General features: G+C 29.6%; 1 protein-coding gene across 1 annotated transcript; it reads right to left on the bottom strand.

Moving 5' to 3' along the window:
- Positions 1-12,219: 12,219 nt before the first annotated feature.
- Positions 12,220-14,067, bottom strand: ADS1 (MATE efflux family protein). Its single transcript, XM_028065100.2, has one exon. It carries the CDS (start codon positions 13,899-13,901, stop codon positions 12,429-12,431), a length of 1,473 nt encoding a protein of 490 aa, XP_027920901.1. The 5' UTR covers positions 13,902-14,067; the 3' UTR covers positions 12,220-12,428.
- Between the last annotated feature and the right edge of the window lie 5,472 nt (positions 14,068-19,539).

Below are 19,539 nucleotides of genomic sequence, written 5' to 3'. Positions count from 1 at the left end.
TACTCACTATTATCCATGTTATTGTTTGAAAGCATCTGGGATGATCCACTGTTAAGTATGATTAATGGTGAAAAACTTGATTATGTTTACCAAGTTATTATAGAAACCTTTTGGGTATTCAAAACATCAAAGACAAACTTAGCTGTACTAGGCTTTCAGTACTTTGCTGACGGGAACGATCCAGATGAAAACAAAATTTGGCTGAACACGTCGCTGTTTACGATTATTGTGCCATTTTGTAATTTAGTGAACATATCAAACAGTACTCCAGTAATTCAGGGATAAAGAACATGTAAGGGTAAAATTTTATGTCTAATAATTACTTACCACACAACTTCTCTGTATCAATAATCCATGCATTCTGTGTATGCATTTTTTCTTAAATACCAAAGGTAAGTTTCAGTTAATTTAGACTAAAAAAATTACATCAAAGGCACATACACCTAAACTTTAAAAACGATACTTTTTTTTGAATAAAATAACTTGTATTTGAAAGTTTTCAGTTCTATTCAAAGTTCTGAACTCTGCGTTATTCACTATGGTAAAGCAGGGGAGAACCCACACCATTCAAAAAGAGATCCACTATGTGGTCATGAAATTCAGAAATTGGAACATTTTCGGAAATCTTACTCACATGCACCTTTGACTATATCATTCCGAATCTTGTTATGTCAGGATAACACTGTTCATACATATTTTTAGTTCAAGTTTATGATTTTTTTTTCTTCATAGTTTTAAAACTTGTTTATATAACTTAATTTTGTGTTTGGATGGAGATTTTAACTATACTCAGAAATTAAAATTTTTGTATTTGAATTGCTTGCAATTAAATCCCTTTCATTTACTAAATAACTTATTTGGATAAATAAATAAAAATATCTTACATTTCAATTTTTTGTTTGAAAAAAACAATTAAATTTCTTATGAGATAAAATTTGGGTCATCGGGTCGCTGACCCATTTATGTCATCGGGCCAGCCTGGTCTGTCTGGGTCGTTGGGCCAGCTTGTCACATCTTGGTCGTCGGCCTGTCCGGACGGTGTGGGTTGTAGGACTTGATAGACCTGTTTGAGTTGTCAAGCCCGCCCGACCTGTATGTGTCATCAGGTCACCCAGTCCATTTGGGTCATCAGGCCCGCTCGACCCGTTTGAGTTGTTGGGCTTGCTCGTCCCGTTTGTGTCGTCAGGTCGGTCTGATTCGTTTAGATCATATAGCCAACCCAGCCTGTCATGTTTGTCGGGTCTCTTTGGGATTGAGTAAAAAGTATGAGGTTTAGTGAGAAGAATTTCAAATTCTATCTTTTTTTAGGGTATTTGAATTTCTTCTAATTTAGTTAATTGAAATACTTCAAAAAAATACATGTATTTTAAATGCTTTTTAATTTCTCTATCCAAAAAAAAATAAAGGTGATATATGTTTTTAGTCTTTAATTGTGATGTGAGATTGAAATTTATCTTTATACAAAATTTTAATATATTCTGGGTTCTAAACCTTAAAAATGAATTGATATATTTTTGTTAACCCATTTAGGTTATTTTTTTTTTTACATATTAAACATGTTTCGTATTAGCATTTTAGTTGTTTATATTATTTAATATGTTTTCGGTTTAATGTCAACTAATAAATGCATTTGATACGTTAAAAAAATAATGTAATTGAATTAAAATGATTATATCTATTTATTTTTAATGATTGAGAACCAAAATGTATCAAAGTTTCACACATTAGCAAATTCTAATTTTATTTCAAAGTTTAAGGATTACAAACACATTTAATCGAAAAAATGAATATCATATATTCTAAATGATGATAAAAATACTTAGATTAAGATATTTAATCTTAACAAATTGAGTAAGGTTTGTAAGTTTAATTAGGTTGTAAACATGAACTATCCTAACTTAAGAAACTAAAATCACTTGTTATCAGTGGTGTTTTTATTAATCAAGTGTTAATTTTTGGTGAGATATACATAATATGAGTAAGTCTTCGTAGAAGGCACTAAGTGATATATTATACTATACATTGAAAATGTGTTTAAAATCCAACATCTTATCAACAACATATCATCAGGAGTGTTATTAATGATTTGTGCATCTTGCCAATAATGTGTTAACGTAAGTTGTATACTTATTTCTGAATGTCTGATATGTGATATATTTTATGCGTATAATGTATTTAAATTATAGATATAATATAAGTTTGTGTATTAGTGAATATATATGAATGGTCCACTCTAACAATATTTCTTTGAAAACAAATATAGAAAACAGTGATACATTATTATGACATTTAAAACTTTAGATGGATTGTTCCCATTATGAATAGGATGTTCTGGTCACAAGTTGTCATAAATGAAGCAAGCAGAAACCTTATATAGTTATAAATTGATTGACAGAATATGAGAGAATATTTTGAAGCAGATATTTGTGAGAAAGTGTGGTTGATGTGTTGTTGAAGTTCATCATAGCATAGGAGTGTTCGGAGTGGCACATTTCCAATATAGATAAAGTTGGTATGGTAAGAGACATTACATGGCATCACAGTACAAGACTCCCATCCTATATATGAGAATTGATGACATTCTGTATTTCCAATTTCGACATTAGAAAGGTACATGTAACACTCTCATGGCAATATCAATTAGGACCATTTTTTCTTTGTTTAGAAATCACTTAACATTATTCCATCAAATTACCTTTTTCCTCCCTACACCTATCATTATGTCACCTCTCATCCAATAGCTCAAATTTCATGGCTATTCTCAATTCCTTCTTATAATGTCATCACAGCATGATTGGACATACATGATTAATCCCATGATCATTTAATATTTGTGATCTTTAACACTAACTTTTTAAAATAGATTCACTAATTAAAAAAAAACGTATGTTATGTTGATTTTTCGGTGCATGTTGTGCTTGAGACGTAACTACAATAGACATAATTTTTTTATGTAAATTTATGTTTGTTGAAGGTATAATAGACTTAAATTTATGTTTGTTGATATTTATGTATATTGAAGAGATAATACACATAAATTTTGGAGTTTCTTTTTAAAAATTATTCGGATCATTTTATAGAGACGCCAAAACCTAAAAACATGATTTTTATTTCAAGTCCATATCTCTTTCTAGGCCATCTCATCCAAGTCATTGAGTTCGTCAAACACTTCGTCTTTCTTCACAACTTCAAAGTTATAGTCATTGTTATCACTTTCCAAACTTCACTCGTTGGAGATCCTCAACTCAGTCCTCACATCCTCTCTTTGTCACCTCCTATTGTTCTTGTTTCCGAAAACATCGTCATTGTTGCTCGAAATCGTAAAACTCTCACATTCAAGATAAATAAGGAAGTTATTTATGCATAACTATGACCGAGTTCTCCCAAAAATAGTCACACGCATAGACTAGCGAAAATTATAGTAAACTAACCTCAACACAGAAAAATAATTGAAGGAAAAGATATTTTTCAATGAATCGCACATGAGAATGGTAAAAAACATGACTTTTGGTCATCGATGAAAGCCCTAACTCACAAAAAAGTATAATCGATGTTGAGAGAGAGCTTCATGCAAGGAGAAAAACGAGGAAGAAAAAAATGCTCCAAATTTTTTTAAACCAATCTACTTTTAACCTATAAATAACAAACATAAATTAGAGTTTTTATATTTTACCGAAAACAAATTTAATATTATTGAGTGCGTATATAAATTCAAGAAAAATTGTATTAGTTATTATTTACAAGTTTATGTATCCCATAAACTTATTTTAAAACTTTTTTAGAAGATAAAAGTCTAACTTTACTAGATTAGGTAAGAAAATTAAAATGTTTAGCTCGTAAAACACTTAAATTTTAGCATCTCAAATTAATGTATATTCAACACCAAACTTACAATATCTACCTTGGGAGATTTGAGTTTTCCAAAGAAAAAATGTTTGCTATTTTAAATAAACAGTACAAAACTTATAGAAAGTATTATTTTAATTTTTCAAAAATCCTAAATACAAAAAGTTTTAGAAAGATAAAAATACAAAACTCTAGATATTAAAATACTATTTAAATAACATATTACAATATATACAATTATATATATATATATATATATATATATATATATATATATATATATATATATATATATATATATATGGATATAGATATTGTTACAAATTCTTCATATTTAGATAATATATATGTCCTTTAATAAGATATTTTTTTTTTTTTTATAACTTGGATGTAACCTGACATCTTTCATAAATAAACATTGTATTAAGCTTTCTATCAAAGAGTAAACTTTCATTTATTCCAGATCCTTTTGATATACTATTCTTATAATTTCATAAATTTGGAAATTTTTAATTACAAATTTATATTAATTTTTCGTCAACTAATATTTTAATCTATTGCATAGTTTGTTCCTCAAATTAGAAAACCTATTTCTTTTAAGACGTTCTTAAATACGTTTGTTTATTCAATATCACAACCGTAAATTAACTACAACATAATTTCAATTATTAAATGTGGTAATCTATTTTAAACATTACATATCTTAATTATTTATTTTTTATTGTCTAACTAAAATATAAATTTTAAAAATACAACAATAAAAAATTGCTAAAAATATACTTTTTTCTGATAGAACAGGATTTTTTGGTGAAATTTTTATTTTGTCTTCTGGTAACATTTTTATTTCGTGTAATGCCAATTCGGATTTATCTTATTCCACAACTTTCATTGAATAGCCTATCTGAAAGACTCAAATAAAGAAAGTGAAAATAATAATAATGAACATGGCCAAGTAAAAAAAGTTTAAAAAAAGTATATCTTGTTTTTTTTTTTTTTTCTCACAGACATGCAAAAAACATGTGCAAGACTTTTAATAATTACAACCTAATTAATTATGTCATACAAACACAATCAATTGTATTTCTTCAAATGTAAAAAAAGTATAAATGTAACACTTGTATAATGGATTATGTTTATGAATACTCATCCTTATTTTAGAGTTTATATTTTATTTTACTTTTTATTATAATACACAAAAATTATTATACTAAATAAAAATATTAATATTAAATTTAAAAAATTTAAAAAATAATTTCATCTCCATTTCTTTATCTACAATATTTATTTTCATTTTATTTCTTACTTATATATTTCTCTTTTCTTTTTTAATTATTTAATATTACTATAATTCCTTTACATTAACTGATTTTATATTTAGTTTAGGTATTTTAAATTTAATTGTATTTTTTTTACTCTAACCATGTTTCTTCTATTATATTTTGTTGGTGTTCTAAGCTTGCTTCAAGCGTATTTTGGTATGGAATTGGGCTTTGTTAAGCCCAAACAAAAGCCTGCCCATTTCTTTGCGTAGAGTGATTTTGGGGAAGTCCAACCCTTTGCGTCGTTCCTCTACAAACGAATTGGGAAGCAAATAAAACTTATCACATGTTCATGAAAAAAAAGAAGGAAAATCTTCTTTTAATTAATTAAGAACAAAGCCAAAAAAAAATCTGTATATAAAACATTGAATGAGGTAAAAAAAAACAACATTAACAGGGAGACAAATTATTTATATTGAAAAAATTGGCTAGATTTAGGGTTTATTGATTACATTGAAGCATAATGATGAATGAGTTCCAAGTTCTAATATATATTTTTAATATCAGAGTTACTTAATACATTTTTTAGTTTTTCACGTAATTATATGAGATTTAGCGTGTGATTGTATTGACATCTTCAAAACAAATAATTATTTGTTGTCTTACAACTCTATACTTTTTCTAGAAAATTTCTGTATAAGATTAATAATCTTAAATGAATCAAAATTTCATATGCTCAAAATAAATAAATGATTTAATACGAGAATAGACAGGTGTGAAAAATCAAATTTGATTGGTTTGATTTATTGGATTTGTAAATACAAATGTGATATTTGATTTAATTGGTTTTGATTGACTTTCATTATTTCACACTAAATAGTATGATGTTTCAATCATAAATGTATTTATGGTGGGTCTTACTTACTCAAATTATTTATTTTAATTCAACATAAAATTTGATTGACTTGATGTTAGGTTTATAAAGGATTTCACTTAAGAGATACAATACTAATGAGATATGAGCCTAACTACATAAGAGATTGATATTACTATCAACCCAAAAATCTTAAGACAATGGATTCATGGGTTTATGATGGAAGGAGGAGGTTTGAGGCAACCAGGTGAAGGCTTAACTAGTAAATATTATTTTCTTATATACAAAAATTATTGAGGAAAAAATAAAATTTGATTAATATGTATGAAAGTTGCATTGATGAGTGTATAATTAATATGGAGAAGAATAGTTGAGAAAATGTGTGGCCCCAGAAAGTGTAGACCTTAAAGGTGGAAGAGAATGATGGGTGGGGAAGAGAACCCTATCTTGTTATAGCCATGTGTGGAGCATAAGGGTAACCCTTGTGACTTGTGAGAGGTTAGGGAAACATGTCAAACCAACTTCACAAATAAAACCCAACATTTGCTTGTGCAAATCATGGAAAACTACCCATTTTTTTTTTTTATAGAGAAAAATAATTATTTATTAGAAATAGTTTTGTTTAAAGGTGGGATCATCATAAATGTCAAATATTCTTCTTTCAATATATGCACACTTACATGTCTAACTTTCCAACTTAAAAAAGTAGTCAATATGAAATGATATCATATTTAAATAACTTTTTCTATACTATAGAAGGAACCCTCCATATATTATTAATATGATATAAATTTTACTTCATTAAGATAAAAATAGGTTTAATTAAATGATACATTTGATTATTTTTAATTTAGTTCTTATGAAAAAGTTTTAGTGTGTATCGAATATTTAATTTTTTTATTTTATTTTTCAATTAAATTTATGCTGGTTATTCTTTTAGTAATTAAGATACGTGGTTGTTTCTTAGTTATTTTAGTTGATAATTTCCTTACCTAATTAAAAAAAATTAAATAGCCGATTATAATAAAAACTTAACTTAAATCAGGAACCAAAACTTAATTAATTAAATTTATGAAAAAATATATATCAAGGTTGGTGAAAGAAAAGAATATAACGATTTTAAATTATATCAATACACACACATACATAATACTATATTCAGAAATAACGACTTTAAATATGTAATTTGTTAAAGAAGATATACATATGCATATACGTATATTATATTATAGAAAATAAATTAAAATTACATATATTAATAATAAGTTTAATGTGCATGCAGAAAATTGCATTTGCAAAAAAAAAAAAATCAATAACGACTTTTTTTCTCAGACCATAAATTGACAGCTCTATTTAATAATAAAATAGTAAAACAAAATTATTTAATTGAAACATTAATAAAAAAAATTTGTAAAGATTTGACACAATAAAAAATAGTGAAGATATCATAAGCATATCATGTTACGTTAGCAAGAATTTATTTCCCAAGTTAAGTCATGGTGACAATGTTAAAATTTTAAAAGTGAAAAATAGAGCACGAAAGACAATATAAGAATCTGATATTATGCAACCAAGTGTAATTGGTTATAGTATCACTTTAAACAATATCAAATTCTCATAGTTATGAATGAAACTGACATGACCACAATATGAGGCATCGAGAAATACATGTAACATGTAATTGTTATTTACAGTACCAGCAAAAATGCAAAACAAACTGTTCCTCCAAATGTGTAAGTGGTGGTCTTACTTGGAAAAGAAATCTAGTGCAATAAAAGTCATGCAAAGTCCAATCTCTATGCACTGTCCAGTGCATGGATAAAGGGGCAAAATAGTAATTGGATTAATGATCAAGTTTCTATGCAAGTAATTCGATCTTTTCTTATGATTTGCATTACACATACATTAGTGTAATTAAAATGCATGTCATTATAAGTAAAAAGTTTATGAATAAAAATAAATTTCTCGTTTGACATGATCAGTTAGATCATTTTAAATCTATTATGATGTAAAAAATAGTTAAAAGTCTTATGTGGACGACACTCATTTAAGAGTCAATAATTTCTTGAGTCCAATTATTTTTCATGTAGTACATGATCACAAATAAAAATTGATAATAAGATCATTACCGAAAAAAATTAGAAATAAGCCAATCTCCTTTTTAAAACAAATATAGGATGATATTTGTACTCAAATAGACTTATGATGTGGATTATTTAAGTATTTCATGGTTTTAATTGATGTGTCAAGTAGATGGCCGCATGTTTGTTTCTTATCAACTCACAATTGTTATAGGAGCATTAATGTATCTAATTATACTCGACCTGCTATTATATTTGTTAACTTTCTTAAGTAAGATATAAATCTTCATGTACAAGAAGACATTGAATTGAAATAAATAATATACTTTGTTACCTTAAGAATACTACGAATATGGACTTATTTTATCCAAATGATTTAAAATCATATCTAATGGATTATGCAAATGCAGGTTTTTTATCAGATCCTCCCAATGGTCGATCACAAATGAGATATTTGTTCACATGTAGTGGCATAACAATTTCATGACGGTCTGTGAAAAAACCATAATAACTACATCATCAAATCGTGCAAAAATTTTAGCATTACATGAGACAAATCGTGAATATGTTTTGTTAAGGTCTATAATTCAACATGAGCGACAAACTTGTGGTCTATCATCAAGAAAAGTGAAATCAACAATCATACATGAAGACAATAGTACATATATTTCTCAATTGAAAGAATGATATATTAAAGATTTATTTACAAAGTCTTTGTCAAGGAGAACTTTTGAGCAATTAATACACAAGAGTGGACTTCGTCATCTTGATGATGTACGTTTACATGAGAGGGAGAAAAAAATATGATGAATATTATATATTGAAAAATAAAGAGTGTTGTAATCTTTTTCATTCAGTAGGTTTTTATCCCAAAGGAATTTTTCAAGGTTTAACCAGGCACATTAATGTATGTCCATTGACTTACTAATAGTTATTCATGATTGATTTTTATTAGTGTTATTTAAATTGTTTGTATTAACTATTATGATCCTTCAGTTGTATTTTTTGAGTTGTCTTTTGTAACTATAACAAAAACTTTTCCTCTTGGTAATGATACTCAGAAAAACATAAAATATTTGATTCTCATTCTCTTTTCTTTCTTTTATTCTTTTCCCATTGTTACCTAGGAGGAACAAAATGTAAGATAAGATGAAACTTTAATTTTTAAGATATTAATTAACATAATTAAGTTCAAGTTGATCAATGAATATTTTAAATTACTTAAATAATATCAAGTACTAGCTTAAAATTGAAAAATGAAAGTAAACCAATTGAATAAAATGTAAAAAAAATAAAGAATAGTTTGTATAAACCTGCTACAATATTAGGTTACGATGAATTTGACTTTGTGATAAAAATGGAAGAAATTACAAGATGAGTGGTCAGTTGAAATGTATTCAATAACAAAAACTAAATACTAACGACTAATATGTGTGATTAAAAATATAAAATACGGGTTTTTTCTATAATATTATTTATTAAAATTATATTCTTTTAGTGGATTATCTACTAATTTTATAAAGGTTTTGACTATAGTTTGGTAACTTAAAAATAAAATTATTAGATTGAGCCTTGGATATAAATTTTAGCAACGACCATGCAATAAGTCCAATAGTCACAAAGCTATAATATTCCTGGTCAGCCCTGAACAAATCCTCTGTCATCTCCAATTATGTCATCTAAATTTTTTTTTTTATATGTACTGTCCACCGTTCGATTAAATTGAAAAGAAAAACGAATTAAGTGAGGTCACATAGATATAACCTACGTAGTCAATTACATACTTTGCTTCCATAACTAAAAAAATTATACGACTTTGTGACAAAGTCAAACACAACGCTAGCTTTAATATAAGAGATTTATATTTGATTTAAAGGGCGTGATTAGTTTAATCAATTCAAATTAAAAATTTATTAATTTTTCCAAGTAAAATGGTTTATTAACAAATAACTTTTTCAAAACAAATCTACATTATATTGAGAAGATTTACGTCTGCTTCAAATTTTCACAATACCATTTTTGATAACATCCTTTTTACTTAATCAGAGCGATATCCTTAAAGGTATCCTGTTAATTTCAAAATTACTTATTTACTTTTTTAAAAGTTACTAATTTATTATAAATGCTATATGGACCTCAAAGTTCGTATAGTTCAGAGTTTCAGAAGATAAGCTGATTTTACTTAATAAAAAGTATTTTATTTCATCTTTTTATGTTTTCTACGATAAATATTTATATAACAAAAAACTAAATAATACTCCAGTAAGAAAAGAATTGTATTAATCTTCAAGAGTCTAATCTCAAGTTAGGCGAGAAATACATAAATATTCAAATTCAATTGTTCTGTCTCGTTGAGCAAGTGATGGAATTCTGGATAAAATGGTCCTGACAAATAATGTTGAAACCTTCTCTAATTTTTCATTTTTCTACAATGACTCAAGAAAAAAAAAATTCTGAACTAAATAAAACATATAATACTTATGAACTTTCCAAAAAATAAACACAAAATACATAACATAAAGACAAATAAAAAAGATTAATAAACTTAAATACTAATTATTTATCGGCTTGAATTTGAGTTATGTGAGAGAAAAAAAAATTCTAACATATATACCTTAATCATCTACTTATCATGACGACTTATATGCATTGTGTCATGATAAAATAACATGAAAGTCGTAAACCATATGTATAGCTTACATATTTCATTTATATAATTAATATATAACACGAACGACTTCTATTTTTTTTTTCTTTCTTTAAAAGAAATAGTCTGTACAATCCAAGCAGGTACGACTTACTAAAATTTAAAAAATGAAATTTTGTTCTAAATAGATTAGGCATCTTATATATATGGTTTCACATGTGATGATGAATTCTCATTTTAGTGTATGTAAAAAAAAATCAAATATATTGGTGAATAAGTAAAGAGGAATTATATTAGTAAAATATATGAAATATAAAAGAAAAATAAAATAAAAAAGTAGAAAAAAAAGGCATTTTATAGGAAGTTAAAAGATATTTAAGTGGAGTTTGAAAAAAGAAAATTGAAGGACTAAGATTCTGTGACATATGCTAGGCTCGTGCACGCTCTGCAGACCAACCTAATGCAGACAACACTAACACTGCAACAAATACGACCCTCTTTTGTTTCTCTTCTCTCCTCTCCTCTTTTTTATGGTTTATACGGACCAGCACACTCCTTTTCACCATCTACTCTTTTCTTTTTGACGCACATCTTGTTTCTATTATTTAATATGACAATTTTGTTTTATTTACTTTAATTCCTTAATTATCTAATTTAATATTTTCAGTAATCATTACTAGTAACTGATCTTCATTAATAATTTTTTTCAATCATCAAAATTAATAATAATTTTAATGTCTAATTTTCATACAAATATGTTCTTTTCACGTTAGTGTTTACAAGAGTTTAAAAACCTTAAAATCACACCTTAAATTCTTACTATAGTTTTAAACATGAAATAACCACTTAATTTATTATCTATAGAATCTATTCTTACGAAGGATAATTAAGGAGTGATCGAAAATATTTTGTTAGGAATCTAAGTATGAGTCTAAATTCTACATTAATAAAAAATAAAAAAGAATAGAATATTATATAAAAATAAAGATTTATAAACTCATTGTCTTTGGATTGAGAATAGTATTAATATTTTTTGAAGTTGGACTCAGATGTTTTATCTCTCCTGTTTTTAACATGGTTTAATACAATTTATTTAGATGATAAACGTTGGAGCTAAACAAAAGTCAGGAACATAATAGTCTAAGAACAATGATAGTATGATTTTTAGTATGGAATATTAATTTGAGTGGGAATATGGGTCATAATCGGTGGCAGTGGCGGAGAGATAAAGGCGAAAGTTAACAGAAGGCAGCTCCTCACACACCACACACAGTACAGTACCATGCAAACATGCCTTTCTCTTCACTCGTTTCCTGAAATGCACCCACCCAGGTGTCGCTTCTTTATCAAACTCCCAAGGACCACGGATCCACACCCTTTCACAATGACTTACGCATTTCACACCCAAAATATTATCAAAATGCATATTAAGCAACATCATTTCTTTAGTCTCATTAATTTTAGGAGATAGACCAATTTTTTCCTGTAACTAAAATAATAAGAATATAAATGAGAAATTTTGTTCCGGAATAAAATAGAATGTCGAAAAAGACAGAATAATTTCCTTTATGTTATCCTCTGTGTGTATGTATCCAGTTCCCATATGGGTGGGAAAAAAGAGGCAAAAAAAAAATTGCACTTATAATTCACTTTCTTTCATCATAGTGAAATTACAAAATAAAACCCATCATCAACACGGGGTGTTGCTTTTCATCAAACAATCAAGCCAAGGGCGTCACAGTAACAACGCTGGTCAACGTTTGCTTCTGCTCATCCATCGTTCCATCATCGTGCCACATCAGCAACCGGGCTCGATGGGCTTCCACATCCCAATCTGTGGTCCCTATCACATACAACATAAGTCCCGCGCAACACACCTGGGCCGATAGTAGGCCCAGCCAGAGCCCGCAGAACCCAACGTCTAACCAGAACCCAAGCCCAACCGCCACAGGCATTCCGACCAAATAGAATGCGCTGAGGTTGATATTTGCCGCGGTGTTGGGTCGCGCCGTCCCTCTTACCACGCCACAACCCACCGTTTGTGGACAGTTGCCGAGTTCACAAATTCCAAGGATCGGAAGTGCCATGGATGTGATCCTTATAATATTTTCGTCATTGGTGAACATTCTTCCCCATGACTCTCTCATTCCAATGGCAAAAAGCATGGCCGAGAAACCTATAATCACGGCCAGAAAAACAGATACCACGGTGGAAAGCTTCGCCCGATAAGGCTGATTTGCGCCCAGTTCATTTCCGATGCGAGTGGAAACGGCAAAACTCAAAGAAGAGGGAAAAACGTAAATAAAGGAAGTAGTTTGAATGAGTATACCCATGGAAGCAACAGTTGATGTGGGGTTAACCAAAAGCCCACACAAAACTATCATGATCTCGTACCACCACCACTCCAGGCAAACGGAGACGCAGCTCGGCGCGGCCAGCCGGAGCAGCGGCTTCCACCCGGCTAGACAGTCCCGGGTTGGCGCGGCGCAGCGGAGGTCTGTGAGGCACACGTGCGTGGCGAGGAAGAGGAGGATGGAGAGGCCGGAGGCAGCGGAAGCTGCGGCGACGCCGGCGAGGCCAAGGCGGAGTCGCGTGACGAGAAGGTAGTTGAAGGGGAGGTGAAGGAGGGTTCCGGCCAGGGACGCTAACGTGACCGGGTGGGTGACTCCCTGCGCACGAAGGTAAATGCGGATTGGGTGGAGGAAGGAGTGGGTGAGGAGGTCGGGGAGGGAAAAGATGAGGTAGGTGTGTGCCATGCGGGTGATGTTAGGGTCCTGGTGCAAGGGTAGAAGGATGTTTGAGATGTTGAGCCAGAGGAGCGATATTGGGATGGAGCAGAGTAGCAGAAACATTACGCAGCGGTGGAGGGTCAACGACAAGACGTTCATGCGTTTTGCGCCGAATGCTTGCGAGCATAGCGGTTCCATCCCAAGTGCTAGACCCGACAGAACCGAATAACCTGTGATGTTGGCAAAGGCCATTCCTAAGGACCCCGCCGCCAGTTCGAGGTCTCCTAGGTGTCCCAGGAACAGCATCGATACCATGGAACGCGCGTAGAATATGAGTGCCGTGAACGCTATGGGAAACGCTAGCTCCATCAGCGCTTTCACTTCTCTCCTTATTCCCCAACACTGTTTCTCTTTTTCCGCTGCCTCCATCATCGCGTAATCCCCTCCCTCTGCTTTTGATCCCATCCCAATGGACTCTACCAACTTACACTTCACACTTACCACTCCTCACTCTGTTATGTGTGGGATGACCCAAACAAACACTCCCACCCACAGAGTTAGTGAGAGTGTGTGAACAGATAGATAGATAGATACACGAAACTAATAATTACACGGTTTGAATGACAACTTCTGCAAGCTCACCCTTGTATAAATAGAGATTTCAAGTCTTTTACCTCTTAAAATATCTACATCTCTTCCTTTATTATAATTATTAAATAAGAAAGAAAAAAAAAAAAAACGAGGGTTGATGTCAAGTTACATGCTTGTGCAACAGTCATTCATGACTCACCTCTCTCGTTTCTTCTTATAACCTAAAATCTTACAATCTTTCTATACTTTTCCGATCTCTTTGGTAAAAAATGTATATTTATGTTACGTGTACTCAGGTTTAGTGCCATATAAGAATTGTACAGATGAAAGTCAGTGTATTCTGCGAGGAACAATTTCCAACAACGGAATAGCTATTTGGTGTTGTGAAATTGTGATTACGCTGGTTTCTTGGCCTTCTTAGGTAACTGAGATCTCAAATTACAAAAACTTCTAATTGATTACTTCCAGCTTCAGGTGCAATGCAATTACTTCAATTTAATCCGAGAATTCTTGTAAAAGCATCAAAGCACTGCATTACTGACAAAGGTGTCATTCATCATTAAAGCATAATGCATGTACGGCTTACATATTGGTCTAGCAAAAAGCCTTTGACTTTGCAATTGCTCCACTAATTATATTGTTAATGTATCTATCACAGCTAAGAAATGTTCTTGACTTTCATTATTAATTTCAATTGCTAGCTAACAATAATCAAAGTATTTTCTCCAAACTCAATTATAAGAAAAAGATACAAACAAATTTTAATTACTTTTCTTCTTATTGATTAATATTTATTTCTTTTAATTAAAACATTTTCTTAACATGAAAATGATAATTGTACGTATATTTTAATTTTAATTCAGACAGTAAAAAAAACATGTTTATAAAGAGTAAAAAGCGTATGGCCAAACATTGATTAGTGTTGGACCAGTAAGAGCTTTCTCAAATGACAAACATACCACAAAAGTAGTCAGCTCTCTACTGTTATAAGGTTTTCATATTAAATTATATCTCAGTTGTTTCAAATTTTATTCAATGTTTTTATGTTTATAATAAGGCGTATAATATTTACCTATTTATTTTTAAAAACTGGCAGTGGTAATTAAATAAATTATCTATCTCCCTCGCAATTAGTCCACTCTTAATCAAAGTTGTTTAACATATATCTGTTTGAAATTAATTATGAGGAAGCGTGGTTCTGTGTTTAATCATGATGCTAAGAAGTTTGATTTTGAGGTCATCAACTATAGAAGTTTGATGTTAGTTCAGAATAAGAAGGCAAGGGTGGAAAGATTAGGTAGTGTTTAGTCGGTAATAAGATATTAGTTGACTATTTGGTGAATTGTATCTGTTTATCGATTTGATAAAGGAAAGGGCCACACGTGGAGTTTGAGAGCAAGACTTTGTTTTTCATGGCATCTGCAAGTGAAGCAGCTGAAACGGGGTTTGAATGGAGAAGTTAATATTATGGTGTGGCATTCATATAAAAGAAAGGTCGATGAAAGAAGAAAGAAGGAAATGATGGATGAGAGTATAAGAATAGTGTGTGAGTGATAATGGATCACATGGGTGCGTGCGAAATTGGCGGAGGCTGCACAGCACTCAGCTCCCATTTTCACAAACAGATGGTTGGAGGGAAACATCCCTCATAACAATAGGCCACACAGTACTGGTTAGCATTTACTACTTTCTACTTTGTAGCATTCTCTTTCTATCTATCTCTGTCTTGTTGAGTTGTTGGTATTAAGTGTTGTTGTCCCATCCAAATGTGCATGTTTTGCCTCTGTCGTCCCTTGTTATGTACAAGAGAAGAGAATTGAGGAGAATAAGGTGGTAAAAAATTGTGTTATGATGTTGAAGAGATTATAATACGCAGTCCCCACCATCCCCATCTGACAGCTCTCAGAGTCTCACATTTGGGAGGCAGTGGCACCACTTACCACTTCTTCTTTTTGTTTTCTGTCATTGGGGGAAGCAACCTACATAATGCAGTGTTGTTGTGTTGTGCTTCATTACTTGGTTGTCTCAGACCATAGGTCACATAAAGCCACGTAAAATATTTAACATCTTCTGCTTCCCAATTCGAACATAGTTGCATGTTTCTTTCTTTTGCATCACATGATGTCAACCCACACCTTTGCTTTCACATATTCACTCCCAGAATGCCTACATAGTAAAACTATCCCTCTCTTACAAACCCTCCAATTCTCACCACTTTCACCTGCAAAATCTACATATACCTCACAACAGTATTATGATTAAACGTCTCAAAACTATGTTATCATTTTTATCTCGTTAATATTCACTCACCTCCTTTTACTTAATAACAGTTTTATCCACTTCATGTGTTATATATATTTATATATATACTCACACAGATAAATGACAATAACTATTACATTCAAATCTTTTATAAAGAATTAATCTGTATGTTTTGTATTGAAAACGTGGATTTCTTTATTGCGTTTTCCACTGCACCTGTTTTACACATTCTCTTTGTAACTGATATTTGAAACACTGATATCTCACATGGTGAATAGGTAAAATGTAAATGCACTTTAATCGATCACTAACTTTGGTGGGAGACAAGAAAATTTACTGAAGACGTATAAAGAAAGAAGGAAATATAGTGGTTTGTTCAAATAAATAATTTAATAAATGTTTTTGTATAAATAAAATAATTAGTATTTTTGGTATGAAGTGCATGTTGACTGTTTCATTCGTGCAAGTATATTCCTCATAAATTATTTTAAATTATTAAAGCTGTTTGAAAATTATAAATGTAAATTTTTATTTCAAAAATTACTTTTATACTCGTAACTTTTTCAGACCTTAATTTTAGAATCACCTTTCTGATATTTTTGACTCGTATGCTATGCATTCTTTTTTTTTTCTGTTCTTTTTACTTCCCTTTCTCTCTTGGCATACGCACTTTTAAAACACAATTTCTTTCCGAAAACAATGTATTCATTTTATTATTGGTTAACATCAAAATATTGATAATTTTAAAAATTTGCTCATTTATTTATAGGTTTTAATTTATCCATTTATTATTTATGATTTTGGTCTTTTACAGTTTCAATTATGTATTTTGATTCACCCGTTAAATTGATATTTGATCTCTAGTATGAATGTTAGTATTACATATACACATTTAGGTGGGCACATTTATGATAGTACTTTAGTATCACTTCAAATTTCTCATTAGATATTGGATGTATAGGGATATTAAACAAAGTTACTTAATTTTCTAAAATAAAAAAATGCTTAAGTAATGATTAGTGCTAAATGTCTAAAATTAATAACCTCGAGCTCTTAAAATTTGTAATTTTTTAATCTAGTTAGTTCATTTGTTAGTTTTTGTAATTGAATTCACATAAGTATTTTTTTTTTTATGTTTCTATCATTTTTCGTGTTAATTAACTGTGAATTAACTTTTTCCTTTACTCATGGAAATAAACACCACCATGACATAAAAAAATTAAATCGTGTAAAACATATACAATTTAATTGAGTAAAAGAATTATGATTTTCTTGAGTTTGATTTTACAATTGTACATGAATCAAGTGTGTGTGTGTGGTGGTAGGGGGAGGGAGGGGAATCACGAATCAAATTGTTAAAAGCCATTGTTCATGTTCGAGGTTTCATTCATCCAATAATTAAATATTGTTCCTTCTATTTTAGTTATTGTGTAAATCAAGGAGAAAGATATTTTCGTACAAGTAACATAACATTTGCATGTATGAATATACTTGGCTATTTTAGGTAGCTTTATCTGTATTAGATCATTTACATTTTGATATTACCATGTCCTTTTGTTATTTAAAAAAAAAAAAAGTGATTATCCAAATTTCGATGTGATACACGAATAAGTATTATAATTTTCCTTTAGAAAAATATGCACTGAAGTTGATATTATAAATTAGTTATTTGTACTATATATAAATGTACACAATCATTAATGTTTCTGTAATTGTTTGATACGATTGGTGCCAAAAATAGATTTTTGTTAAAGCTAAAGAAAATCTTGTGATTTGACAACAGTTGGAGGTTGGAAGGGTATGATTCATATTTATATTGGAACTTGTTCATGATAGACGAAGTATAAGTAATAAGGAACAAATCTTGAGTCATTTATTTCTGGTTTTTGTTTTTCGAGTGTAGTTAAATAATGGAATGATTAAAAAACGAGAAGGATAATGTAAATTTTGAGAAAAGAAAAATGTTGAAATTGTGGATTATATAATAGTTTTATGGTGAAATTATTTGTGAGTTGTGTATAAAGAAGAAATTGTTAATGTGAATTATGGTGATGTGACAGTGGTATTTAAAAGTAGGTTTGCATGAGGTGTGAAGTGAGTATTGATTGTTGGTTTAAAGGGAACATGGTGGTTGATTGGGGTGAGGTGGGACCTTGCTTCTGAATTCAGCATCTTTCTTGGAGGCTGTGGTGTGGCTATGAACTATAATAGCCAGATATCATGGAAGAACCACATGACATGATCAATTCTCATATACTCTTGCCTTTGTCTTTCAATTACTATACTTTATTTTCGTTAGCATAATTATGAAATATTATTAATAATTTTACTATTAATTGTTATGTTTAGATATTAATTAATAAATTAGTTTAGGTTTTACTAGTTGTGATAATTAGTATAGTTTTGGATTAAGACGTCAATGCTAGTAAATAGAATTACTGATAAAATTTAGTATTTACTATTCTTATTGAATACTAGAAAGTTATTTCACTTGAAAAATATATTTATTTTCTCAATCACGGTTGAAAAACACATATTAAAAACAAAAACTATTACATTAGATATAACCTAAATGGATATTGTATATGAACATTTTATATTGGTTAAAACTTACATAGATATAATATTGAGTATATTTTATGCAATTTTAGATTATTTTGGGATACACAGCATTGATCTTAAAATTATATGTTCTGCTTTCTTCGTTAATTAAAATTCGCTTACATAACTCAAGTTTATAATTAATTCTATATTTGTATTTTGATTCTAAAAGTGTTAAATATAAACCAACCTAACTTATATCGATAGATTAATATATAGATATAAACTGAAAATGAATCAATTTGATCTAACTCACATTTTAATGAGTTAAAAACTTTATAACTCAACTTGATCTATTAAAAATATACTTAACGATATTTTGCTTTTTAATATATTTTATGTATTTATTGTTATACGATTAAAGGATATTAATTTGACTCGCTATTCATCTATTTTACCAAAGATAATAGTTAAAAATTAAAATATTAACATACAAAACATTTAAACTATACGAATATTATCGAACAATATTATAATATTTTAAAAAGATTAAATTATTTATTTACGTAATTAGAAATGGTAAATAATTATAATAATAAAAATATGAAGAAAAAAAAAACTAATAAAAAGTTGACGTTGGTAGGTTCTGAGGAAACATTTTCAATTTGACTCTCTTTAATTCATGTATTAAATGAATGTTTCAATTTGA

The sequence above is a fragment of the Vigna unguiculata genome, chromosome 3, assembly GCF_037176805.1.
Source record: "Vigna unguiculata cultivar grain cowpea cultivar isolate G323 ecotype 2 chromosome 3, ASM3717680v1, whole genome shotgun sequence".
NCBI lineage: Eukaryota > Viridiplantae > Streptophyta > Magnoliopsida > Fabales > Fabaceae > Vigna > Vigna unguiculata.
The sequence above is the reverse complement of the archived record's forward strand: the minus strand, read 5'-3'. Positions and strand labels throughout refer to the sequence as shown.

Excerpts from the sequence above, each read along its gene's own strand:
- ADS1 (XM_028065100.2), bottom strand. The coding sequence starts at position 13,901 with ATGGGATCAAAAGCAGAGGGAGGGGATTACGCGATGATGGAGGCAGCG.